The 27553-nt window shown below is 36.3% G+C and overlaps 3 protein-coding genes and 1 long non-coding RNA gene across 11 annotated transcripts in view; 2 read left to right on the forward strand and 2 right to left on the reverse strand.

The window, feature by feature from the left end:
- The window catches only part of LOC141480699 (WD repeat and FYVE domain-containing protein 3-like), a 50139-nt gene extending 32358 nt beyond the window's left edge, over window positions 1–17781 (reverse strand). Inside the window, exon 1 of the mRNA XM_074171026.1 lies at window positions 17661–17781. The gene's annotated coding sequence lies outside the window, so the exon portion shown is untranslated. The remainder of the gene's footprint in view (window positions 1–17660) is intronic.
- LOC141480721 (uncharacterized) lies at window positions 7433–8282 on the forward strand. The gene is made up of 2 exons (XR_012464517.1): window positions 7433–7922; window positions 7985–8282. It is a non-coding gene; the product is annotated as an uncharacterized lncRNA (long non-coding RNA).
- LOC141480688 (WD repeat and FYVE domain-containing protein 3-like) overlaps window positions 12530–27553 on the reverse strand; it is a 60621-nt gene continuing 45597 nt past the window's right edge. For 6 of the 8 annotated variants that reach the window (XM_074170973.1, XM_074170981.1, XM_074170978.1 and 3 more), the window contains 4 exons: window positions 15828–16046; window positions 13846–13995; window positions 13430–13541; window positions 12530–12951 (listed from right to left, as the gene is read on the reverse strand). In XM_074170973.1, coding sequence (XP_074027074.1) covers window positions 12660–12951; window positions 13430–13541; window positions 13846–13995; window positions 15828–16046 — 773 coding nt within the window. In that variant the 3' untranslated portion in view covers window positions 12530–12659. Of the gene's footprint in view, window positions 12952–13429; window positions 13542–13845; window positions 13996–15827; window positions 16047–16349; window positions 16589–27553 lie in introns of those variants that run through there. The other 2 variants (XM_074171015.1, XM_074171007.1) reach the window with 2 other exon arrangements.
- On the forward strand, window positions 19531–22211 carry LOC141480719 (oxaloacetate tautomerase Fahd2a, mitochondrial-like). The gene is made up of 3 exons (XM_074171079.1): window positions 19531–19788; window positions 19914–20242; window positions 21076–22211. Exons 2-3 carry the CDS (start codon window positions 20082–20084, stop codon window positions 21191–21193), a joined length of 279 nt encoding a protein of 92 aa, XP_074027180.1. The 5' UTR covers window positions 19531–19788; window positions 19914–20081; the 3' UTR covers window positions 21194–22211.

Consider the following 27553-nt stretch of genomic DNA (forward strand, 5'->3'; position numbering starts at 1 on the left):
TAACCTAACCTAACCTAACCTAACCTAACCTAACCTAACCTAACCTAACCTAACCTAACCTAACCTAACCTAACCTTTTTTTTTTTTTTTTTTTTTTTTTTTTTTTTTTTTTTTTTTTTTTGTGGGGGGAGAAAGACCTTCGAATACCCACGGACCGGCTCCGTGTGCATGTGGTGTAGCCACTAAAACTCCCCCCTCTTCGCCACGAATGATGCATGCGGAATCATCTTACGATATACATCACATGCATCTGGCAAGTCTTGTTTCTCTGTTCCTTCCTCTTTTCACCTTCCCTGTTCCTCTAGTTCATCCTTGATTTTTCCCTCCATTATTTTATTTATGAAGCCCCTCATCTTGTTCCAGCTGTGTTCAACTATCTCCATAAAGTTCTGCGCTAATACCTCTTGCCCGGTCTCTTGGCATACCAGATGTCTCTCCCCTTCCCACCTGGGACACGCAGTTAGGGTGTGTTCCGGTGTATCCACCTCCCCACAGTATCTGCACAGATTGTTGGCGGTTTTGCCTATTCTTCGGGTGTATTGCCCGAATGACCCGTGCCCCGACAGAATCTGTGTGGTACAGTAGTCTACGTCTCTGTTTTTTAGCAGATACCATCTTTCCACTGAGGGATCAGTTTTTTTGTCCATTGCGCTACCTCCGTTGTTTCTTGCCATTCTGCTTGCCATTCCCTCAATGTTGCTTCTCTCTCTTCTTTCCTTGCCTTCTCCGTAGCGCCATCTCTCCTTTCGTAGAGCCTCCTCCGCTCCTTAATCAGAAGGCAGATCGGTATTTGGCCCGCTATTACTTGCAGCCCTCTGGTTGAAGCCGTCCTGTACCCACATGTGATGCGCAGCAAAAGCTTCCTTTGGGCGCTTTCAAGCATTGTTTTGTACCGACCTATCCGGGTCACATTATGCCATATGGGAGCTCCATACAGGATAATGGATTGTACGACGCTAGCAAGTACCTCCCTTTTTCGGCTACGGGGGCCTCCTACGTTAGGGAGTAGCCTCATTAACATGGCTCCCCTGGTCTCTGCTTTTTCCACCACAGTCCTTACGTGGTCCCCGAAGGTGCCCTGTTGGTCGATCCATATTCCTAAGTACCTGATACTCCTTTTTGGTATAATGCTTGTATTGCCTACTGAAAACCTTATCCCGTCTCTTTTCCTGGGACCCTTCAGGATTACAGCTTCGGTTTTCTCCGGGGCAAGAACTAGATCGTGCTGTGTCATCCACCTGCCAACTCTGCGAAGTGAACTATTCGCTCTTTCTACCAGCTGCTCTATAGAGTCGGCTCCTACCAGTATGGCCAGGTCGTCCGCGAAACCTATTTGCTCACAGTCATCTGGAAGCCTTATCCTCAGTACTCCATCATAGAGTATATTCCACAGCGTTGGACCAAGTACGGATCCCTGTGGGACGCCGCAGCTCATTTCTAGTTCTACGCCCCTGCTGACCTGGATTTTTCTTCCTTCGAAATATCTACCGATCATTCGCACCAGGTATGTCGGAATATGTCGTCTGTTCAGTTCTGCCATAATGTGACCCCATCCTGCACTATTGAAAGCGTTCTTAACGTCCAGCGTTAGCATGAGACGCCATTTATTTGGTAGTCTCCTGCTCTCCTCCACCTTCTCAACAGCTTGTAAGGTCGATCGTCCTTTTCTGAAGCCAAATTGCCTGTCGCTCAGGCTCATATCGTCTACTAAACAGTTTTCTAGTCTTTTTCTGATCAGCCCCTCATAAAGCTTGCTTATAACGTCTAGCAAGCAAATCGGCCGATAGGAGACACCGTCACTCCCTTTGGGGATCAGAACAAGTCTCGCTATTTTCCATTCCTCGGGAAATTCCTGTTTCCGTAGCAACCCATTCAAAACTGATAGAATCCACTCTGGTGCACATCGAACAACCTCTTTAATGGCCTCGGCTGGTATGCCATCTATGCCAGGGGACTTTCCACTCTTGATTCTCTCAGCAGCTTCGTTGAGTTCTCCTGTGGTGAACATTTCGAATTCAAGGACTTCTTCCTGTTGGTTTCTCCATCTATCTCCATTCGGAAACAGAGTCTGGGCTATTTCCAGCTTTCTTTCATCTGATAGCTCATATGGGGTCCGGATTTTCAGCGTCCTGACGGCTATTTTGTATCCTTCTCCCCAAACATCGTGATCCAGATCGCTGCATAATTGCATCCACTTTTTCCTTTTCGAACTGTCCACCAGCTTCCTCAAGCTTTTCCTGGTCTCTTTATAGCACTCCGCGATATGTATTCTCTCGTCTTCGTTTGTGTTGTTCCGTCTTGCAAATCTTAGTAGTCTTCTACGGAGAGCGATGCATTCTTCCCGTTTCGCTTGGATCTCGTCATTCCACCAGTACGGATTCTTAGTTTTTTCGCCAGTGCTTCGCTTGAGGCTTGCCTTCAGTATCTCTTTTATGATCGTCTGACACCCGGACGTCCCATTTAGTATGTCTTCTGGAGCTAATTCCAGTGTCCATTCCAGTAGGGTTTTAAAACATTCCCAGTCATACTCCACTTTGGTCCAAGTATGTTTATCCGCTACTCCTATTCCTTCAACGGAGAACTGAATAAATTGATGGTCGCTGAGGCTTTCCTCCGTGAGGACCCTCCACTCTCCAACCCCCAGGGCCACGTCCTGGGTGCAGCAAGTGACATCTATGAATGATCGGCTTTCCCCTCGTGTGAAGGTAGGTTCGAGGCCCGTGTTCATCACTACCATATCCAGCGCCGCGAGCCATTCTGCCCAGTAGTCTCCCCTTGAGTCAGAGACCGGAGAGCCCCACAGAACGGATTTGGCATTTATGTCTCCCAGGATGATGCATCGTTTTCTTGTTCTCCTTCCGACTTCCATGATTTCATTCACCTTTTCCTTGTAGACTCCAATGGGGATGTTTGGAGAGATGTAACAGCAGATTACTGTCAGTCCCTTTGTCTTAATAGAAATGAAGCTTTCGTAGGCCTTGACTTTTTGTATTTCTATTTTCCTGTTCAGTAAAAGTACTGCCACGTCATGGTTTTTATCCTTCATCCACTCCAAGCCCTTTGTTGTGTTTTTGTTGGGCTCACTTACAATTAACAGGTCAAAGTCGTTTTTCTTCGCCGTAGCAAAGGCCATGTCGTGTGCGGCCTTTCTTCGTCCCAGGTTTGTCTGTAACACTTTGAATTTAATTCTGGCTCACGCTGGGTGCGACGCGCTTCCGGTCACCGTTTCTGCGCTGCCTTTTCTGCCTTTCCCGATCAATGAATTTTCTAAAGAGCGGACACTTTGTTTGGTCGGAGCGATGTTCCGCGTTTCTGCCCTTTTCGTGACATTCTTTGCAGTGAGGGCTATTTGGGCATTCCTTCGCTTTGTGGCCTGCTTGTCCACATTTGAGACATTCATCGCTTTTGGTTGGGCCATTGCATTCTTTAGACCTGTGCCCGAAACCTAAGCAGTTGAAACACCGAATTACTGGAATCCTTTCCCATATTCGGCATGGTACCCATCCTATCTCAATCTCCCCTTTCCTTATCAGCCTCGATGCTGCATCTTTAGGGAGTTCAACCACAGCTGTATAATTACCCGTCCTTCCTGGATTCATACCTATTACGCTGACTGCTCCATTAAGCCCCAGCTCCTCTTCAATGGCCGTTTTTACCGCGTCCTCGTCGGTCGCTACGTCAATTTCGGATATATATATAATGGTCTCGGATTTTTTTGTGTGGACTTGTACGTCTGTGACCTTTTTGGATATCTCCTCCTTTAGTTTGCTGGCGTCTTCCATCCCTCCGCTAACTGTGAGTAGAAGATCCCCCCTTTCTGTGCTTTTCAGAGCCTTTATCTTTATTCCCAGCTTTTTTATATCAACTGCCTCTTTAACTGACTTGAGTAAGTCCGCGTATGTTTTCTGACTTTCCGTCCGGACCCTAATGGTTTCTTCTGGCTCTCTCAAATTAGCCCTTTTAGTAGCCACCTTCTTCGATTCCGTTTGGTTCGCACTCTGCACTCTGGGCTGCTTTCCTTCTCTTGGGACCATGCATTTGACCATTACGTCGGATTTCCGGAATACATATTCCGTCAGTTTCCTAACGTAGCTCCTGTCTAGTCCTTCCGATACCGAAAGCGTTATCTTTTTTCTTCCCTGGTCAATAAGTACTTTTTTTAACTCCTGCAGAATTCTGTAGAGCTCTCCTAGGTCATTAACCCCTGCTGTGTTAATGGGGTAGGTTACCAGAAACACCCCTCGCTCTACTAATTCTTCCACCCCTCTACTGGTTTTGTATTTGATACTATTCAGTAGGAACTCCACGGTACCGTCGACCGGTCTTGCCTGTAGGAGTTGTCTCAACTCAGGGAATCTGTCAATCATTTTCCGCATTAGTCCCTTGTCCCCATTATCCTGAGGGTCTGTGACCACAGCAATATCCCAGCCATCTCCGTCTCTGATTGGGTTTCCCATCTCCTCCATCGTGCTGATGTATACCTCTTCCGGCCACTCCTTGTCAAGCCAGTGCGTCAGATCGTCGAAGGTGGCGCCACATTGTAAAGATTTTTCAATCTCTGCTCTCACTCGTTCTCTCTCCATTCTCTCCTTTTCCTCTTCTTCCCGGGTTATTTCCTCGCCAGTAGTTTGCGTCCCTGAATTCACCATTATGCTGTTTATGGTCTGTGTGGCGGCTTCTTTGGTACTTCTCCTACTCTCTTTTTTCTCCTTCTTTTCTTCTTGAGTGTTTTGCAGCACCCCCATACGTCTCTCCATCTCCATCTTAGTTGCTTCTTCTTCTTTAAGAACACTCTGAAGTAGTCCATTCATTTCTCTAATGCCTCTCTTTATCTCCACTTTCGTGTTTGGCCATAGCGCTTCGTATTTTAACATTTCTTCCATCTTGTCGCTTACTTTTTTCAAGCTCTTCTCCAGCTTCGCGTACATTTGGACCACTTCTTCCTTGGTTGGTGTTTGCACTCGTTTCCTCTTGCTCTGTTCGCTTCTTTGGGCTGATGAGCCTCTAGGCGTTATTACATTTGTTACGGTTTTTTTGTTCACGTAACTTTGGCTCATGTCCTGTTCTTCCAAATTGACGAAATCCGCTAGGTCCCAGGTCCTTGAGGTTGAGGGAGAGGTTTTTATTTCGATAGTATCTGTGTCCAATGGTTTGCCAGAAAATATATCGTCTATTACCTGTGGTTCCTTTTCTGTCCGCTCTTTGTGTGGGGTGCTGAAAGGTGTTGGCGGCACGTCCCCGGATGGTGTTCTCGTTTGCTCTGCCCTCTTCAGGCGTTCTTGTTCTTCATTCCCTGTATCCTCTTTCCTATTCTTGCCAATTGGTGATGCCAATAATCGGCTTTTCTTGCCGAATACTTCTTTCTCAGTTCCTTCATTAAAAGAAAATTTATTTGATTTATTAAATTCCATATTCGATCCCACGAGTAGCTAGGGAAGTAATCGGTCCACTCCTACAGAGCCCCGCATGTAGGAGTAAGGCAGTCTTCCCCGCCGGGTTGCCCGGTCCGGCGGGCATCGCTTGTGACACACTTTTACCCCTGTGCCATGCATCCCCTCAACGCGATGGAGCTACATCTTGGGATTAGGGTGTGTGGTGTCTTTCTTAGTCAGGCTTTTCCCCCTAGACCCGTCCGGCAAGGGAGACCCTAGCAGTAGCTATGCTACAGCCGGCATGGCTCTCGGGATCACTAAAGCAACTCAAGCCCCATCACCACGACAAGGTGAAGACACCGCCGATGGGGAACCTAACCTAACCCGACCTAACCTAACCCGACCTAACCTAACCCGACCTAACCTAACCCGACCTAACCTAACCCGACCTAACCTAACCCGACCTAACCTAACCCGACCTAACCTAACCCGACCTAACCTAACCCGACCTAACCTAACCCGACCTAACCTAACCCGACCTAACCTAACCCGACCTAACCTAACCCGACCTAACCTAACCCGACCTAACCTAACCCGACCTAACCTAACCCGACCTAACCTAACCCGACCTAACCTAACCCGACCTAACCTAACCCGACCTAACCTAACCCGACCTAACCTAACCCGACCTAACCTAACCCGACCTAACCTAACCGACCTAACCTAACCCGACCTAACCTAACCCGACCTAACCTAACCCGACCTAACCTAACCCGACCTAACCTAACCCGACCTAACCTAACCCGACCTAACCTAACCCGACCTAACCTAACCCGACCTAACCTAACCCGACCTAACCTAACCCGACCTAACCTAACCCGACCTAACCTAACCCGACCTAACCTAACCCGACCTAACCTAACCCGACCTAACCTAACCCGACCTAACCTAACCCGACCTAACCTAACCCGACCTAACCTAACCCGACCTAACCTAACCCGACCTAACCTAACCCGACCTAACCTAACCCGACCTAACCTAACCCGACCTAACCTAACCCGACCTAACCTAACCCGACCTAACCTAACCCGACCTAACCTAACCCGACCTAACCTAACCCGACCTAACCTAACCCGACCTAACCTAACCCGACCTAACCTAACCCGACCTAACCTAACCCGACCTAACCTAACCCGACCTAACCTCCCCCCCCCTCCCCCCCTCCCCCCCTCCCCCCTCCCCCCCTCCCCCCCCTCCCCCCCCCCCCCCCCCCCCCTCCCCCCCCCCCCCCCCCCCCCCCCCCTCTTCCCTACCCTATCCTATCCTAAGCTTACCTACGATGGTTGATTTCTCATATATATAGTTAAATTCCATGAGTTAGTATCCGCGAGATGTAAAAGGAAGTCAACCCAATACTTTAGTCTCGTCACTACTAGATGGCGCCACTATGAATATTACTTTAGTCTTTCACTCTAAACTAGTGAATCTTCTGAAAAAGAAACGGCGCCACCAAACAAATCGAGAAATTACAAAAACAAATATCATTTTTTTGTTTATTCAATACAATTTACTCACTAGTTTTCAAATCGACACAAAATACCTTCAACAATAAATCTGTACATGTCGTCGTCAACGTCATTAAAGAGAGCCGCTATCGAGCAATAGATGGCGGAAACATCAGAAATGAATCAACATCATCTTATATTACTAAATGCTGCTACCATATATTCATCCATATTTCATCAAAAATAATCATATTTTCCACTTCCAACTCCGTCAGTCTTTATAAAAAGCTTATTTTTGATGTTCTTTTGGGTGATCACCCTCGAACCAAACTGCTCAGATTACTTTTACAAAACGAACTATAGATTGCGTCACCATACATAATTGGTGTCGTTTTTCGATGATGATGTTCAAGGTAGTCAACCCTAACCCAAAATACCGGAATTAATGGGTAGCGATTTTAAATGGATTGGTTTCTCAGATGGTCATCCTTACACATCTTTTTTTTTAGCATTCAAACAATAATTATATATTGTGGCGGCATCTATTTGTTGGTAACGTACTAGTTTTCTATCGCGACTCCATTTCATTTTTTACAGTGGTATTGTAGCGTAACTTCCCTACCGCTCGTGATTTCATAATGTAATATGTTTTCGTTTTCAGTTTGTCCTCGTTCGTCATTTATACTCACTGTATCATGTTTGTTTACATCTTTTCGTTATCGACGTTAACCTATTTTTCATTTCATTCCGGTGTAAATGCTAGGGATTAGGGATCTGTATTGACAGAATTATCAACATACTTTGGCTTGGCCTATTCGCGCGGAGATGACGCTGTCAGTAGCTTTCTCGGTATAATTAGAACTCGTTATTCTTACACATTTCTTTATTTGAAAAAGTATTGTGGTAAAAAGTTTAGGAACGTTGGATCCATCTGCAAGTGGACTCGTTCTAGTTGATTTCGTCTATTGGAACTGCAAATAAGTTTTTCTGGAACCTTAGCGGTATTTGGAAAGGGAATTAATTTGAACTTTTCTGCCTGGTCTAGGTATGTAATATATCGAGCTAAACTATAAGCATATTATTTATATTCTTCATTTTATTTTATAGAAACTTAGTCGTATTTTCAACGCAATCTGTCATACAACCGATCAACTGGGAATAAAACCTTTTTAACCCGAATTATTCTGCTTGGTGTACGAACTTATTTTTCCCACCCCACTTCAGTATTAACTGTTATAAGTTCACGAGGGACGTAACTGGCCGAGATGGAGAATTTGCCCAAAAGTATGAAGAAAAATTTAATGAAAATATCGGAAATACTGTCATTATTGAAACCTGAACAAGTTGACAGTAAAAATGCATTTTTCAACTAACAATATTAAATAAATACACAAATTTACATAAATGTATAGTAATACTCTTCTGAAAACAATACTTTGAGTATATCATCTACTTTATCACAAATAAAATATGAAACATATCATATATTTGGAGGCTTCTGATGAATTGTAAATTGAATAGCAATGAAAATATTCAGTAGAAAAATGCTAGCAAGCAGATGTCAAAGACACACACCATATTTCTTACATTTATGACCCCCTGTTTTTCAAAAATATATTGCCCCCTATTTGCAGTTATAAAATATATAGTGTTTTGAATAGGCCCAAAGTAGGAGATATTAGCCTTCTATAAGTATACTGTGCCCGTCTATCCTACACGGTCCTTCAGGAAGAAATATAAATGTTCACAGGAGTCATAATTTTTTATTCATTTCAATTCAAAACATGGCATATTTACACTAGTACCTACATGCTAGGAATCTACGATATCACATACATTTATCAAATATAAGGAAATATACTTGGAATGCACAAGTATATTGTCTACAGATGCCTGTGCACAACTTTTATTCCTATATTCGGACAATGGTTGGTTATAAAAATAATATCATTAAAGGAGTCACTTTTATAATAGAGTGGGAATAATGCAAGAAATACTTTGGAAGTATTTTAGATAAAATTAACTTTTGGAAGATACCAAATTAAACGTACAGATTCAAATTCTATAGGAACTGAAAATTAAAATGTTTTAAATTTTTATATAAATCTGAATTATAGTTGTACCCTTTTATGACATATTTATAGCTGAATACTTTAATCCAATGAGTTTTATTATCAATCAGAAAACTATTTTTTGTGATAAATAGTTAATAAAATATATGACTATATAAATATATGAATAATTCATTCAAACTCTTTCTCGCATTAAACCAACTCTATCATTGCACAAGCATTCTAACTTTTTATTTTCAAACCACTCGCAGGCAACAAACGTTATTGTTCTAAAGACATATTGCTCTGTATAAATTAATACTTGAAGAGAACAAGCTAAAGTAGAGAAGAAAAATGATTTTCATCGTCAAGTTCAAGTTGGACTAATATTTCTCATCACGAATATTGGAACTCCAGTTGTTCTGAAATTCAAAATCTTATCTCAGTTTAAACTTCATTTGTATAGATATTACACATTTATATTTTCAAAGGTCCCCATGTCCTTTTTTTGAGAATCTGATGCTCAACTTATCAGTTTTCTAATTTATTATGAAATCTTTAAAAATACGTTTTTGATGTATTACATGAAATATTGATAACAATAATTTTTAGTAATCCACTTTAGAAAATATTACACCAGACAGCATACTCAAAAATATCATTATTTGAATGGATTTTTTGAGACAAGAAGGATTTCATGAAAATTCAAGAGAGGGCAGGTATATTCATTCTTTGCAAAGATTTAATGAGTTTTTTTGTTAAAATCAACAGCCAATAAATAAGAAAAATAAATAATTTTTGGTAACATGTGCTTATAGTCTAAGAGCTCACAATAAAAATAATGATATGATGCAACAAATGAAACTCTCCTTATTACTTGAAAAGCAATCATACAAATTCATTAATGGAGAATAAAGCGCCACCTAGCCAGTTCAGCTGAATACATTTCCACAGACTTCAAGTTAGGAATTGAAAATTTTCCGATGTCAGTGAAGTTGTATTTTTAAATTTTGTTCAATGACAAAGAAAAACTTTGAATTTTTTCAAAAATATTATTGATCACCCAATGAAACCATATTTTTTTAATACAGATACGGATTTTGACGTATTGGCCATCTATTTTTGAATTGTTCATCAATCAAGGGACTACTTTTCCTAGTTTTATATTTTGTCAAAATATCAATTTTTTTTTTAATGGCTTCCGAGTTTTGCCGTGATCTCCAAACGTTTCAAGTGCAACTGTGGCAGTCATCTTCAGTGGCGTTGTCGTTGTCAACTGAAACTCACGTCAAAAAGAGTACTTCGACCACGCCACTGAACACTTTAATGAAATGAATAAAAACACTTTTGTCTAATTACCATTAATTAATTTCATTTATACGACCGGTTTCGAGTTCAAACCCCCCATATCAAGTATAAAACTGAAATGTGAACTTTGAAAACTCGGTTATATCGTGAGTTTTTAGGTAAGAAGGAAGGACAGGTAGTTGAATGAACCAGGGTGCCAACTTTAAAATTCAACACTGAAGATAATAGGGGTTGTTGAACTTATAAATTCAATAGTGGAGACTTACATAAATCGAGTTGCTCGTTTAGGGGCATATATTTCTGATTTTTAATTGATTTGTTAATTTCTATGGCTTCCAACAAATTTATTTTTTCCCTTCATTACATATGTGTAGGATTTTGAGGTAATCTTTACTTATCTTGTGTTTTGATTCTTGAAGATGTTTATACATTGTAGATTTTTTGTCCAAATAGACGTGTTCACGGACCTTGACGTCAAAATTTCTACCGTTTGGCTTGCAGAGCAGAGTTCACATTTCAGTTCTATACTTGATAATGGGGTTAACCCGAAACTGGTCGTATAAATAAAATTAACTAGTGGTAATTAGACAAAAGTGTTTTCATTCATTTCATTAAAGTGATCATGAATTACCACAAAATAAACAAGTCATCAATAACACCTATCACGCCACTGAAGATGACTGCCGCAGTTACAGTTGAAACGTTTGGAGATTATAACCAAAGAAGATCACGGCAGAACCCGGAAGCCAATCAAAACATTGACGCCAGCCGTGAAAGCCTACATTCCTATGTCAAATATCTGTTCCCTTAATAGTTGAACGAACGTGACAAGTTTTTTGAAAAATAAAGGTTTCTGCTTCGACAACTTCTAGCAGTATTCTCGTTTTTCAGCCATCCTTTGTCTTCTGATAATTTATATTAATAATTTTAAAGAAACAAAATTGCTAAAACGGTACTTAATGATAGTCACCCAGTAAGAAGAGTTTTCATTTAAAAATGTTCACTGCATCTTATCTTTTTTATTTTCTCGTGCTAGCTTTCACTTTTTTGCAACGCAGTAATCAACTAGTTTTAAATACTTGTACACACTAGACAATCACATGATTATAAAAATTAATGATATAAAACATAAAAAGAATTGTATAATAATAAAAATTATCGATTAAAACAGTATTTCAAACATTAATAATAAAAAACATATTTCATAAAAGTATTCAACAACAAATTCGAGAAAAAACGAAACAATTATAAATAGGTTTACCGATACATGCTATAAAAATTTACATTGGTATCTATACAGACTCGTGTATTACAATATAATCATAATTATTCAAATCAATGAAAGTCTATCAATTGAAAATATATTTGATAAACCTCATTCTTTAACGGTTGATAAAACACTTTTTCAATAATAAAAATTCCAAATTACAGTTTTCTGTAAAAATTCTGAGTCAATAATATTTTTGGTAAATTTTCGTTATGTGGACACCCGTCGATTTTGAAAAAATGTTTGACTGTACTTACGTATTTTGATGCGTTGATTACGAATCCGAAAGAAAAAAAGCGGCGCTCTTCCTTATTTAGAAAGTTACGGCCCTTCAAAGTTCAGAAAAGGGCAACTTTTCAGCCTTCTTTTTCACTAAATAAACTATTTAAAAACAAGCATTTATTCACTAGGTCACCTTTACACCTTATTCCTCCTTCTTTAACACTTTTCACTTCAATAATCAACATTTTTCTTATAAAAAACTTAATTTAAAAACGAATGCTTCTCCTGGTGACTTTATTCTATTTTTAGGTTAGTTACTAGTGACATTTCAGAAAAAAGCGGTTGTTATTTACCGTCGCCTACTATTTCAAATTCGTAATACACCACCAAAAATCAATTTACGATCTAAAGAATGAAGGTAAAAAACATTTGAATTACTTCAGGAATATGGACTGCATCAGTCGTACCAACCATATCATTAATCTTAAAAACGTAAAATATAGTGATATGTAACCAAAAAGCAGCTCCGTACATTTTTTAACATTTTTATAAGAAAAATGTTGATTATTGAAGTGAAAAGTGTTACAGAAGGAGGAATAAGGTGTAAAAGTGACCTAGTGAATAAATGCTTGTTTTTAAATAGTTTATTTAGTGAAAAAGAAGGCTGAAAAGTTGCCCTTTTCTGAACTTTGTAGGGCCGTAACTTTTTAAATATGGGAGAGCGCCGCTTTTTTCTTTCGGATTCGTAATCTACGCATCAAAATACGTAAGTACAATCAAAAATTTTTTCAAAATCGCCGAGTGTCCACATAACGAAAATTTACCATCTTTTTATTAAAAAAGGTGTATATGATTCACCACAAAAAATTCATTGACTTGAATAACCATGCTTTTGTTAGATGTAAATGGAGGTTCAACAGAATTTCTATGACATTCAACGTTCAGCTTTGAGAGCTGCATAACAACTTTGACAGACTCTAACTGGCTTCAGTATGCGTAGACGAGATATTTCACATTCAAACTTGCTGCACTTTGAACAGAATACCTGTCGGCAATTCCTACAATGGTGCTTTCTCTCATATATTGTGAATTTATTGCTGCATCCAGCACAGTAATCCGCCCCTTCGTCTTTCAACCAATGATCGGCAGCTCTTCCCGGGATGTCACAAACACTCCAAGAAAATACTCTACCTCGAGTATCACCCACGTACACGCAACGGTGATCTCTAAAAATAAATAATAATCGAATAATTATACACAGAAACATACCCCCTACAAGACTGAAGTTCAGGGGTTATGTTACCAACATAACAATTAAAATTGTGGCAGCAGGTGCAACTTATATAACACTACTATAAGAAAAACCTTTAGAGGAACTGATACAAATTTCATTTTTGAAGATATATTCAAGTGATGTTGGTAATTTTATGACAAGAGCAAAAAGACCTTAGTCAAAAATCGGTTGAACACATTTCATAGAATTGTATCGGTCTTCTCAAGAGTGTGCACATTATTCAGATAAATTAATTGATGCTGAAAAATTATTCTACCCAGTACCAGATTTCTCAAATATATTAACATGAAAGGCCAAACTCTTGAAACAATGGGACATTTTCATCACCTCTCAAGTGATTGTATCATCAAAAAATATCTGTCTCTGAAATTGAGAGTATGTTATACAATTAGCAGAACAGTTTTACTTACTTTGATACTGCCGAAGCTGTCACAGAAGCAGGTTCGGCATTATCTTTTCTGTCGTAAGCTGTGTGCATGGTGAGTTTACTTCTAAATACCAACTGTCTCTGCCATTTGAAACCTGAAATGTTTAAATAAACCAATACACTGCTTCTAACAAATTTTTGCTTTAGGGTACTCTCGATTGATAGATAATTTATTGATTATGAAGTAATCAATACAAAGCAGGATTATTTACGTTTAGATTTTCCTACTGAAAATAGTTCAATATTGTCAGCCTACATTAATAATTTGTTGAATTTTGGTTAATCTGAAACATACTTTCAGTAGAATCGATTAATGTACCATCAGAATCTTTTCGATTTTGACAGAAAAATATGAAAGTGTGATCAAAAATCGAATGAGCAGAAATGAAATATCCTTACCGGGTCTAAGAGAGTTCAATGGATTAATTGGTTTCTTTTTGGCTTCAGAAATCATAACAAAAGAATCTGTGAGGCTTGTATCTGATTTGCTAATTCTCATTCCTGATCCATCATCCACGTCAATGCTGGCACACTCGGCGCTATTACCGCCTGAATAAAAAAAAAATTAAAATTCAATTTTTGTCAACCTCGAAAAAAAGGAGTTTATCAATTTGACATATATGGTATGTAATATCATTGACACTACGATATTTTCACATTTACTTCGATAGTATTCAATGCCAGGTATGAAATAATAAATAAATAAATAAATAAATATATATTGTTATGATAAGTTTTTTATAAGATTATTCTGTTTTCAAAGTTAAAGATTTTCATATTTTAATTAGTTGAATGTTAAAAGTTTGCATTTATTTTAGTAGTTAAAAGTTAAAAGTTTGTATTTATTTTGATAGTTCGATGTTAAAAGTTTTTCATATTATTATTAATTTGATGTTAAAAGTTCACATATTTTGTTAGTTCAGTGTTGAAAGTTTGTGAAAATCAAAGTTATTCTTAGATGTTTAATTTTATTAGAAAGCCAGATACTTTACCTTTATTCAAATTCTTATCTGTATAATTGGAGTAATGTTCATGCCCAGATCAGGCAAAGTTGTGACTTATCAGTATTAGAGTATTTCAGATCATTTCCAAACAGCACAACTAACCAGAAACCATCAATCATCGGGATAAATACACTGAAAACAGTAAAGACATTAATACAACATAATAACATACAATAAAACAGATTTACACTACAAATTAATAACAAAAATTCAATTAACACTGACATTAGGAATTTTATCTGAAAAATGGTAAGAACACTCAGTACATGATTTGGATGCAACTAAAGAGTAGCCAATCAGATTGATGAATTGAAAAGGAGGTGTTAACTTCTGAAAAATGATGAATTTTGGATTCAAAATTAGAAAAATTCAAAACAAAATGTGATGAAATGTAATCAAAATTAATCATTATTAGTATTAGTGAAAATTGGGTAACAGAAATCGTAGATATAATATGTGTGAACAGTAAAAAGTGTCAAAATTGAAGAAATTTCAAAATTATTGTCATGAAGAGTAGCAGGCAGGAAAATTTTGTCTGGTTGCCAGGGGTGAATCAATAATGAGGAAGAGAGAAGCTTTTGAATTGTCCAGACGCGAATTTTTTTGAAGAGCTGTTAGAAATAAAAAGGGAAAAGAAAGAGACAAGGCCGTTTTGCATGTTTTTATCAATATAAAACCATCAATAGGAGCCAGAGTATAAATAATAATAACGAGAAAGGATACTTACTGGAGATTTTAGAGTGTCTGGAAGAATTCAAAATTCCAATCAGGGGAAAACCAATCCAGGGAAGCTGTACCAGTTTTGAGGTATTACAATATCATTTATAATTCCCAATCCATGAAAAGAATACATTTTGAAAATCTTGAACAATTCATAACCTCCAAATCGAATCAAAAGTTTTCCAGTCACAAGGAACTTCCAGTGTGAAAATCACAACTTCTGAACTTCTATTTATCAACGAACTTCATCATTTTATTTACAAGAACTATTATTGGATTTAATATTAGGAAAATTTGAAAAATTCACTGACATTTAGCACAGATATTTTTAGAATTGTTTCCCACGCACGAACCACAGACATCTTAAGTTTTCAAGTAACTAATTTGCCGTTACACGTAAATTTAACTGTACGGAACACAATTCTAAGAATATTTTTGTTTCAAATTTAACATTTACTGGAACATTTCTTAGCATAAGGTATTTTTTTTAACTTTGAGACAAAGTTTTATTTTCAAAAACACAGACATACAAAATTTTATTCATAACACCTTTCCAAGAACTCTACTCTGAGAAAGAGAGCTGCATGAGCAAAATTAAAATGTCCGTTTTCAAACTGGCTTCGGCCGCGGCGAGACAATTGTTTTTCCTATTCCTACCTTCACTTTTTCTGAAACCACCATGCACCCTCGATCTTCTCCGCCTCGCAGGAGCTACAGGAGGTGCACACTCTTCGGTATCACTGCAAGTTTCCTTTTCATCTTGCTGTTCACTTCTCCATTCCTTGGTGCTGCTATCGTTACTTTTTTGCCTATCCACAGAACTTTTAACAATTTCTTCGGATAAACTACTCTCAGAACCTGATTTCATGAGACTACCTAAAATAGGAAATTTAATGGAAACTTATAATTTAGAAATTCGTGGGAAATATTCTACATGCATATCACAATTTACAGATTTCACCATAGATTACGAGCGGGGGATATTTCTTGTGAAATTATTTCTTCTACATTAATAGATTATAAAAAGGGTGTTCCAACTGAAACTTGACCACCCATGTTTTCCAAGTTAACCCCCCTTTTTGATCCAAAATGAAGAGAAATTTAAATTCCTGCAGTTTTTTAACCATTCACTCAATTAAAAAAAATGTTATAATGAACTGAAACAATAAAATTGCTCACTCATAGATCCAGTACTGGGAACGTTGATTTGCTTGACAAGTCAATGGTGTATGGGAGAAGGTTTAGTTGCACTTTCATTACAAGGTTTTGGTGATTTAGACTCTACCACAGGTTTGCAAGAAGTTGTAATGAATCTTTCTTCCTCAGGAACTTGAATATAATCTATTGACCACATCTATAAGTAAATGTTTAATATATCAAGAACTATATTATTTGCCTAAATAATTATTTCTTGTAGCAAAGAAAACAAAATATATTTTACAAATTCTCACTCGAGTCACTCCATCAGTTGAACCAGTCATGATTACATTCAAATGGTCCCATTCGTGAGTTTGTGAAAATGCTACACACAAAATTTGTTGCATTCTATCAGCTCTTCCTACGTATGTGTTTACATTTGATAATTCATCGCCATTTATACTCCAGATATGCAACCTGAAAAAAAGATAAAAATAAAAGGTAGCATTAGAGCAATATTCATTTCAGCAATGATTTTTTTATCCATATTCACACAAATAATCCATACTGTTAAAGAACACAAATGAAAAGTGAAAAAAGCAAAAAAGATATCATCATATTACAAATCGAAAATAAAGAAATTGGAAAAAGAAACTAAAAGAACCTGGAATAGAATAAATAGTGAATCAAATATAGAAAAGGTGAAATCATAATTCAGCACGACATTATTATTTTTGGTTTAGTTAAATAGTATAAACAAGGGTGACAAGTTTTGTGATTTATCAACAACAGTTACCAGCAAATTTATTCTGCAAAAAATTTACAAAAGTGGTAGTTATGAAAGTATGATGAAGATTCCTATACAAATGCTACTTAGTTAATGCTATCAATCCTATGTAACCGGATTTTCTTGAAGGGGCCCAACATCAAAATAACCCTGCATGAAATGAAGTAAAATTGAAATCAGCAGAGTAAACAGAAATTTTAGGTATACACAGATGTATAGAACTAACCAAGTGGCAGCACAGGTTGCTATGTCTCCAGTTAAATCATTGATTGCGACTGCCGCCACTGGTCCCGCGTGACCTCTGAGCTGCCTGATAAAAACTCCTCGAGACAAGTCCCATATGATCGCTGTGCAATCTCTCGAACCAGATATGATGACGTTGTAAGCCAGACTAGCTGCGAGGCAAGTAATGGCATCAGTATGGGCATACAAATTATGTTTGATGCTCAGATTCTTCTACCTTGATTCATATTCCCACACTGTCACAACCTGTTATTGTTGAAATTAAATATTTTCGTAGTCGACACAAATATTTCAGGATTAAACAAAAAAAAACTGTTACTTACCGAACTGGTCCTGCTGTAACAATCAACTTGGGAGACGGACAAACGCAAGCTAAAATCTCCCCGTTATTTTGTATCACACTTTCGGATACAAAAACAGCTTTGTCACTTTCGTAGTTTCCTATCCTTAATGAATGGTCTGCGAAGCCCCAGACCACATATTTGTTGAATAAAGGAGGCATCAAGACCTTAGTTTGTTCGACTGCCAGGACAGTTCGTTCTATATGTAATATTTGACCTACAGGGCTCTTCACTTCTGCAATGAAAATCTGAATCAGTATGAAATATTTTTCAACATTTTGTAAAAGTTATGGATAAAATTAGCAGGTGGAAACTCGACAGAAATTATATCGACATTTTCGATTGTTGCAATTTGTGCATATAATTTTTTTATGTTGATTCGTTTACAAGTGAAAGTATTACAAACTGAAATTTTCATAGAAATTTAAACTTTTTCCACAATGTAATGATATTCATTTTGAAATATATAAATTTACCAACCAAAATAAATATTTTAAATAAGTACGGGTCTGTACAGGTGAACTTGCCGGTAATATCAATAATAATACTTGAAAGTTTTCGCACCGTGCTGTGTTTACAATCTTCAACAAAAACGTCAATTCGGTATATCTTTGAAAGGATACTATATTTTTTTTAACTGAAATTTCCTTTCCTTTCTACCGATCTCATTCAAGATTTCTCAAAACAATACTTTCGGACCAGAGTAGTACCACTGAATAAGATGTATTTCTGATCGAAACATCGCTACTCATCATTAGAATATTAAAATACCAATGCAGTGTATCTGAGTTCTATTTTCAGATAGTTCACCGTTATTGAGATGGTTAAAATAGTCATGAATTCGCTTCATCCTTATATTTCTCGTTTAAGTCAGAGATTTAGGTTTAGGAACACTCTTTGCAATTGTTTCTGATGAATAATTTATCAGTGAATCATCACTTTGTAGATATTGTAACCTTTCGTGTTTTCGAATTGTTTTGTTACTTTTTTCAGATTCCACCATTCCTGAAAAAACTATTATGTCAAAATGACCATTTTTTCTAATAATCACAAAACAATCGGAGATAAAGAATTTTTTTGGTAAATTTTCGTTATGTGGACATCCGGCGATTTTGAAAAAATTTTTGACTGTACTTACGTATTTTGATGCGTAGATTACGAATCCGAAAGAAAAAAGCGGCGCTCTCCCTTATTTAAAAAGTTACGGCCCTTCAAAGTTCAGAAAAGGGCTAATTTTCAGCCTTCTTTTTCACCAAATAAACTATTTAAAAACACAAGCATTTATTCACTAGGTCACCTTTACACCTTATTCCTCCTTCTTTAACACTTTTCACTTCGATAATAAACATTTTTCTTATAAAAATGTGAAAAAATGTACGGAGCTGCTTTTTGGTTACATATCACTATATTTTACGTTTTTAAGGTTAATGATATGATTGGTACGACTGATGCAGTCAATATTCCTAAAGTAATTCAAATGTTTTTTGCCTTCAATCTTTAGCTCGTAAATTGGTTTTTGGCACTTTTCTTAAAATTACAACAAATGTACTGAGCTTTTTTCTTCGGTATTTTCATAATCCGCTTTCTATTGCATCTATACCATAAAGTGTCATAATTTAATTTACACTCTTCATTGCAATTAGTACAACGTATTGTTGCTGCAAACACTCCTACTTGAACCAAATATAGAATTATATTATTTCTTACTACTACATTATGAATTTCGTTCAAATTCATTTTGTATTTTTCTTTCACGTCAAACTAAAAATTCAAATCTACGAATTTAAAATAGTAGGTGACGACAAATACCAACCGCTTTTTTCTAAAATGTCACTAGTATCTACCTACAAATATCAGAGTGTCACCAGGAGAAGCATTCGTTTTTAAATTGAGTTTTTTATAGGATTATTGAAGTTGAAAAGTGTCAAAGAAGGAGGAATAAGGTGTAAAGGTGACCTAGTGAATAAATGCTTGTGTTTTTAAATAGTTTATTTGGTGAAAATGAAGGCTGAAAAGTTGCCCTTTTCTGAACTTTGAAGGGCCGTAACTTTTTAAATAAGGGAGAGCGCCGCTTTTTTCTTTCGGATTCATAATCTACGCATCAAAATACGTAAGTACAGTAAAAAATTTTTTCAAAATCGCCGGGTGTCCACATAACGAAAATTTACCCCAGTAGATTTAGATAACAAGTGATATTGCCAATACAATAAACATTTTCACATCAATGTTTTACAGAGTGTTGATTGGGAAGTGGAACTGGCTGTCGTGATAGGGAAAAAAGCGAAAGCAATAAAAAAAGACCAAGTCAATGACTACATATTCGGATATACAGTGGCTCAAGATATCAGTGCTAGAGACTGGCAGAAGAAACGGAACAAAGGGCAGTTCTTACTTGGAAAGTCTATGGATACATTTTGTCCGCTAGGATCAGCTGTAGTCACTAAGAACAAAGTCGATCCATCTAATCTAGCAATTAAATCTTGGGTTAATGAAGTTCAGAAACAGAATGGAAATACATCGGAACTTATATTCAAGATAGACTTCTTGGTATCTTACCTGTCTCAGTAAGTTAAAAATTGTTTTCATATAGCTCATACATATAGTTACTTACCGTTAAAAATATAGGTATCTATAAATTATTGAACTTCTGAATGATCTAAGTACAGTGACACAGTAATGGATATATCATGAAAATAATATCAGTTTCAAGCGTTTTGTTTATAAAAAAAATGAGATCTAACTCTGTGTTACGAATGGCATTCTGTAAAAAATAGGTCAAAATGGGACATTATCTCAAAAACATAGTTATCTATCAAGTATTGAATTTATGAATATGAATGGCATGTCATAGTAATACATAGATTGTGAAACTAATAGGAAAATCTATTCCAAACTTCCTGCATAAAAAATGATATTTTTTTGTTATAAAAAGCGTCTTTTTGAAAAATAGGTTTCAAAGATACTTCTTAATATGTTGAAAATATATTTATAATCTATAAAATTTTGAGCATCAGTTTCAAGCTTTGTGTATACAAAACAACATTAAAAGTATCATCTACACCAAAAGTAACCTTTTTTTCTGCAATTTTTCAGAAAATTAGAAAAGATTAGATCAAAACAAAACTAACATCATCTTCTTGATCTGCCCATTCCTGATAAGGCGTAATCCATTACAGGCATCCCATAAACTGCCTAATATTTACAAACAAGCCTTTTGCATATAAAACTGAATAATGAAGCTATTGAATTTTATATCTCACAAAAATTAAAAAAAAACAAGTAGAGAACTACACTTAATAGATAATAGTAGTTGGGTATGATTTATGAAACGTCTATCATACATTTTCTTGATTTGATCAGGAAGTCATTTTTTATACATCTAACTTTCGTATTTCAGGATTGTTACCCTCTATCCAGTAGGTATGCATAGAAACCCACCGGAATTTTTGAAAAAAGGGGATATTCTGGAGGGTGAAATCGAGGGGATTGGAAGGCTGAAAAACATAATAGTCTGATTTCTTGCAAAAGGAAGACTACAAAGGAAAGCAGAATACCTATAGAATCAGTCCGAAAGACAATATTTACGATTTAGAAGGATATACAAAAGTACAGGGACCTATGACAATAATGTTAAAAACTGCTCTCCAAAAACAAGAACAGGTTTGGTTTTCATTGAATCATAGATGTCAGTTCACTGTTTTATTGTGGGATTAAGATAAATATAGAGTTTGAATAAACTTAAACTCCCTAGGTTACTTAATCTACTAATTGTTGGATGAAGCTTTTTTGATGTGTGGGATTGATTATATTTGAGAATCTTTCATGTGTATTAAGTTGACACATATTCAGGTTTGAAGGCCGTCGTAGCTTGGAACTGCATTTTAATGTTTTGCCAGCACGAGTGGCTATCTTCTTCAGAGGTGTATTCATCTTGATGATTCATAGATCATCAAGATGAATGAACCTTTGAAGAAGCCAGCCACTCGTGCTGGCGAAACGTTAGGATGCAGTTCCAAACTACGATGGCCTTAGACCCGAATGAAGATTGTAACAATGAAAATCTCGACCGCAAAAGCCTTAACCAATTTTTCACAAATATTGTTGCAACTATTAGGTATGTCATTTATGTTCAAGTTATATATTATTTCTATGCTTATTTAATTTATATATTTTCTGCATTGTTCAGTCAGGCTCATGTTCATCTTAAATTTTATCAGGACATGTTATTTTTTGACATAACCTTGTTATCCTAATAAATTGTTATTTCTATAAAAACTTTGTTTCATTTTTCAACTGTAAATGTGAAATTTGAAAAAGATATGGTTATATTGATGAATATGTCAATTTTACTGAAAAAGTTTTTTACACTTTTAAAATGTATTTGCAAAAAGAGTGGCTACAACTTATCAAAAACAATAATTACATTTTCAATCGCTTTCCGTTTTTATTAACCTTATGTTCCAATCATTCACTTTTCTAGATTCAGTATATGTCCAAAGTTTCCCAAAAATTTTGTAAAACTACTTTTTCATTTATCAATGACGAATTCTTCAGTTGCATTCTATTAAAAATTCTTAATGTTTTCAAACCACTGTAAAATCTGTTTTCCGTTAACCAGCTGTCATCACATCATGAAAGAAAACCCTCAGGAGTCCAAACTAAACGTTAACGATTCCTAGCACGGATTGGGTGATACGCAATAATAATAAACCACATCGATCGATATTATTCGTTTGTTCTATAAAAAACTAGTTCTTTCGCCAGGAAGTAAGCCAAATTTTTTTATTTCCACAAAAAATCGCAGTTCCATAAATGGCTGTGACGTCACTGGCATTGAAATATACCCCCTTTCAAATCGAGTTCCAAAATGTTTAAGGTTTTTCAAAAGCAGAAAAAAGTACATGAATGAATATACGACAGTACTACTCACTCAAATATCTCTTTAACGAAATTTCAAATATAAAGTCGTTGTTTCGTAATATGTGTTGCTTCTCAATTTCATATTAACCATCAAATCGATGTGACAAATTAAATTCTAAAATTTTCACAAGTTTTCATCAATGTTGAATATTTTTATGCAACACGTAAAACATCGTGAAGGATCTGACGATATGTGTATGAGTGACGTAATTGCCAAAACGTGTATCTCTTTATCTTTTATTAGTTGTAGGAGTCAATGTTCTTCTCTCTTTAGTGACCAGTCACTGGTTTTCCGATGTTGACAAGTCATGTCATTGTTGATGACGTCACGAAGTTACCCGATTTTTGAAAAAACTGCAGAAACGTGAAACTAGCTACTACTTTATATCAGTACTCTTAACATCTCCTGATGATGCTACTTGGTTAGCCAAATGCGCTTCGAGTGACAGTATTTTCAATTCTGTTCAGGGACCGGTTTTCAATAGATTCATTTCACACCAGAAATTCAAAATTCTACTTGTCGAGATACTATTAGGTTGTTTCAAAAGTTTTATCCATTTTAATGTCGTGTATGTTTTTTAGCTCAATAAACTTTTATTTTACAGTGATACGTTGATCAAGTGAGAATTCTGTATTGATGTTTCCCCAAATTTAATTTATTTGCCACTTTACAGCTCATTGCTATAAATATGATGTTGAAGAAATTTTCGGACAATTTTTCTATACGAATCCAAATTGAACCAAAGCGCTCCCGAACAGCCCGAAAAATAAACTGAGCATTCGGCAATGATAGTATTAATGAACACACTGATTGATGTTGGTTTGTGAAATTTCGTTCTGGAGATCATAGCCACAGCATAGGTAACAATATTTGTTACCATCACAAACGGGCGTTATTAATTGATTTGTGTTAGATTACAAAAAGTGCATTAATTAAAATGGTGATTCTTTTGATTGAATTGAATAAGTATTCACCAAGATATTTCTATTGAAAACTTTCGAAACAACATACTATAATTTTTACCCAAACTGTTATACCAATACAAGTGGAAAGGTTCATTGATCGATCAATCGAGCTCAAGTAACCCTACTTCGCATGTTCAAATATCCCGTATATGCCTTATATATCTCGTACATCAAATTCGATCTACAATCTAGGATTTTTATCAAATTAATTTACATTCAAGTCATTGGCTTTCAAAAGTTATGGATTTATACACATTTTGACAGATTAAACTTGATGTACTCCAAATACAACCTTTGAAAATTCAAGTAGAAATGAAACTCTTTCCAAAGTATGATAAAAATTCAAAAAAATCAGAATTGGGTGGAACCTTTCAAATGAAAAACATATTCCATCTGACAAGAATAACGTCACAAATTGTATAAAAGTGAATCGCTCAATTATACATGCCAAGATAACTTTAACATCCACTCTATTGTACAATTACATTTCATAGTTCGGACTTCCATTATCTAACATGATATAAAATGATTTGAAATCCCTGAAAGAATCAATAAAATAAAAAAGATTACCTGAAAAACTACAAGTGAATTAAGCAAAGAAACTGAAATTACAATTAAGTAAAATACAAGCAACAATTGAAAATAGAGAAATAAAAAAGAAATAAAAATTGAAAAGTATAAGATTTCAAATCAAGTTACTTCACGACATTTCTATTGTTAGTATCCACAAAAGTCTTCAGCTGACGAACGACTGAATTGTGAAGTAACTTGACTTGAAATCGTCTAATTTTCATTTCTTGGTATTTGTTCAATTTTCAATTGTTGCTTGTATTTTATTTCATTATAATTTCAGTTTTTTTGCTTAATATACTTGTTATTTATCAACAAATTTTTTCAATTTTATTGATTCTTGCAGGAATTTCAAATCATTTTATATCATATTAGACAATGGAAGTCCGAACTAATGACATGCACCATGAAACATTGTCGAACACCTTCAACCAAACTATAGTAAAATCAGTTCATTGAGTTGTGATGTCATTCTTTCCAGGGTACGATATTGCAGTAGATTTTGCTTTTACTAGAACAAAACCATTCACAGTGCAAATTACATCCTACTGCTCAGGGGGGAAATAAGGCCTGGGCTTCATTGACGTCAAACTAAATTCTTCTCGAGTGTGATAGGGTTCATAAGGATCTTCAATATAGTATTTCGGTTTACGCCAGTAGGGTCCCACCATTTTGTCTAACATATAACTCTGCTGGGCATTGCAAAAAACATGTTGTCTGAGTCGTCGCTTCCTGGCAGAGGTTTTTCTCCATAAACGTTTGTTACGACCACATCTGGTTCGAATCCATATTCCCCAATTTAGTTGTAGAATCTATTCATAACAGTCTTCGCTTTCCTTTCCTCAATGAGAATTTGGTCACGGTCCTTATTATCGTATCTGTATTTACTGGAGGAAGAGGGTTTAGTAACGAGGGCTTGCTCACTATATATTGATTGAAAAACTGAGCTGAAGTTCCTAGAGACTGTTGGAACTACAGCGTTTTGTCTGCCTACATTTTGAATTAATGACTTTGAAACTGGACCTATGGACGAAGAAGCCGCCTTGAATGCTGAAAATAATATATTTTTAAACATCACAAACTGATAAATTGACAAATTTTAATTTTTTTGTGAAAAATGTGTAATATTTTGCAACTATTTTAATTTGTTTATTCTTCTTATTTTCGATTCAATGGCCTCAGCAATTAAGACTGTCCGGCCAGTTGGTAACGAAACTATTTTAATGAATTGAGTAATTTGACAAATGCAATGTGTGGAAGAAGGACAAAACCATAATGTCGCAAGGATGTCGTATTTCACTAGATCCAGAATTAAATAAATAAATCAGTTGTAAAGGTACATTAGAATATCAGAACGACAGTTTTTTTTCTCCCATTTTTGATTGTCTGTGGGGCGTGAGGGATCATCCCGGAAATTGCCTACTTGACAGTGACAGATGTCGAAGATTGATTTTCACCCACCAGTGACGCCTCACAGCGGCAGAATCAGGAATTTGATGATAACATGTACTTTTAAATTTATAAATTTTCATTTCTCATTTGTGACTTGAAGGAAAGAACAATTTGATATTTCAATAAAATCTTCATAAAAATGTGTAGATCAATCATGGACGTTTCTATAAGGTTGAAACTTATTCAATTTGTGAATAGAAAGGTGAAGGATGAGTTGAAAGGTTTCCTTGAAAGTGAAATTAATGTTAACACTCTATTATATATTAGGTTGTGTTTTTCATTTTCGCCAAAGTTGATATTTGACTTGGGATAATATATATTTTTTGCTTGAAATTGATTGTTTTATACATTTCCGAATTTGAAATTTTATAATATCTACAGTCCCAAATAATAATTTTAGGATAGTTTTTGGGAAAAAAGCTTTCTGTTTTTCCATCATCATATAAAATGAAAAATGAATTACTTGTGAAGGGGCCTAGGAAAAGAGAGGGAATTGTTTTTGAGCTGGCCGGTTCAATCATTAAACCAAAAAAGTTCATCAAATATTTGGGCGTCTGGCTGGACGACAAGCTCATTTTTAACGAGAACATAAGGAGGGCATGCGAAAAAGCGGACAGACATACAACTGTTCTATCCAAGCTCTTACCAAATATGAAGGGACCAAGCTTGTTGTATAGTGTTGTACAATCCGTCATTCTGTATGCAGCATCTGTGTGGAAAAGGCGTTATGAGAGTTGACACTTATAAAAAGATGGTAATGGCATCTCAGAGGAAAATGCTACTGAGAGTAACGTCAGCCTATAGGATAGTATCAGCAGAGGCCCTCTGTGTGATCGCTGGAATACCCCCCATTGACCTCTTTGTGAACGAAAAAGGAAGACTGGATGAGGCAGGAGTCGCGGTCACAACTACTATAAAAGAAAATGAAAGACACAAAACCTTAGAAGCGTGGCAGGGAAAATAGGAGAGAAATGAAGAAAAAAAGCCCAATGGACAAAGAGGCTGATCCCAAACATCGGAGAGTGGTTGAAGTGCCGGCACAAACAAACGGATTACTTCCTTACTCAGTTCCTAATGGGTCATGGGTCCTTCAGAGTGTATACCAATAAGATAGGTAAATCAACTGACAACCTTTGTATTTACTGTAACAACATAGACGACGTAGAACACACCATTTTCCAATGCATCAGGTGGATGAGAGAGATACGTCTACGAAGTGGAGACGGGGAGGGCCATGACCCCAGACAACTTGGTAGAGGGCATGTTAACCTCAAGAAAAAAAATGGGAAAAAGCCGTAGATTATGTTGGAAGTGTCGTTACACACAATTTTTCGAATTTTCGTAAATCATTTCTGCACCTGGTTATTTCAACTTTTGAATGAATTTCACGCAAAGCCCAAGCGAGGAAACGCATTATTACAGCCTGGCTATCCAGATGGGAGGCAAATGTGGGAAAGGCCCAGTAGACCAAAGAACTTATTCCCGATATCAAAGTGTGGCTGGGATGCGACTTCAGAGTACTAAATTACTTCCTGACACAAGTCAGGAAGTCAATTCTTCAAATTCCCATAGATCATTTCTGCACCTGATTATTCCAACTTTTGAATGAATTTCACGCAATTCTAAATAATTCACCTCTTTATCTCACGTGAAAATAACAGAAAATAAGTCAGTCAGATGTAAATTCGTGTATATGTTGCACATTTATATGCGAGTGTAGAACAGAAACCTCCTCACATTTCTGTGCTCCTGATACTCAATTTTTCCAAATATTTGTAAATCACTGTTACTGCGGTTATTTCGACTTTGAATGAATTTCACAATGTTCGAAATATATCACCTCTGTATCTTAAGTGAGATTAACTGGAGAAAATTCAATAGAGCTCTTATTTTTGGGGGAAACAGAAACCTCTTCACACTTCTGTACTCCTCATAGTCAATTTTCCAAATTTCCGAAAATAACTTCT

The sequence above is a fragment of the Leptinotarsa decemlineata genome, unplaced genomic scaffold (assembly GCF_025532065.1).
Source record: "Leptinotarsa decemlineata unplaced genomic scaffold, Ldec_3_MD MMD2_P_RNA_scaffold_12, whole genome shotgun sequence".
Classification (NCBI taxonomy): Eukaryota; Metazoa; Arthropoda; class Insecta; order Coleoptera; family Chrysomelidae; genus Leptinotarsa; species Leptinotarsa decemlineata.

Bases quoted from the DNA above. Each gene is read 5' to 3' on its own strand.
- LOC141480719 (XM_074171079.1), top strand. From the start codon at position 20,082: ATGGATACATTTTGTCCGCTAGGATCAGCTGTAGTCACTAAGAACAAA. The intron at 20,243-21,075 runs GTAAGTTAAAAA...TTCGTATTTCAG, and splicing joins TTGGTATCTTACCTGTCTCA to GATTGTTACCCTCTATCCAG.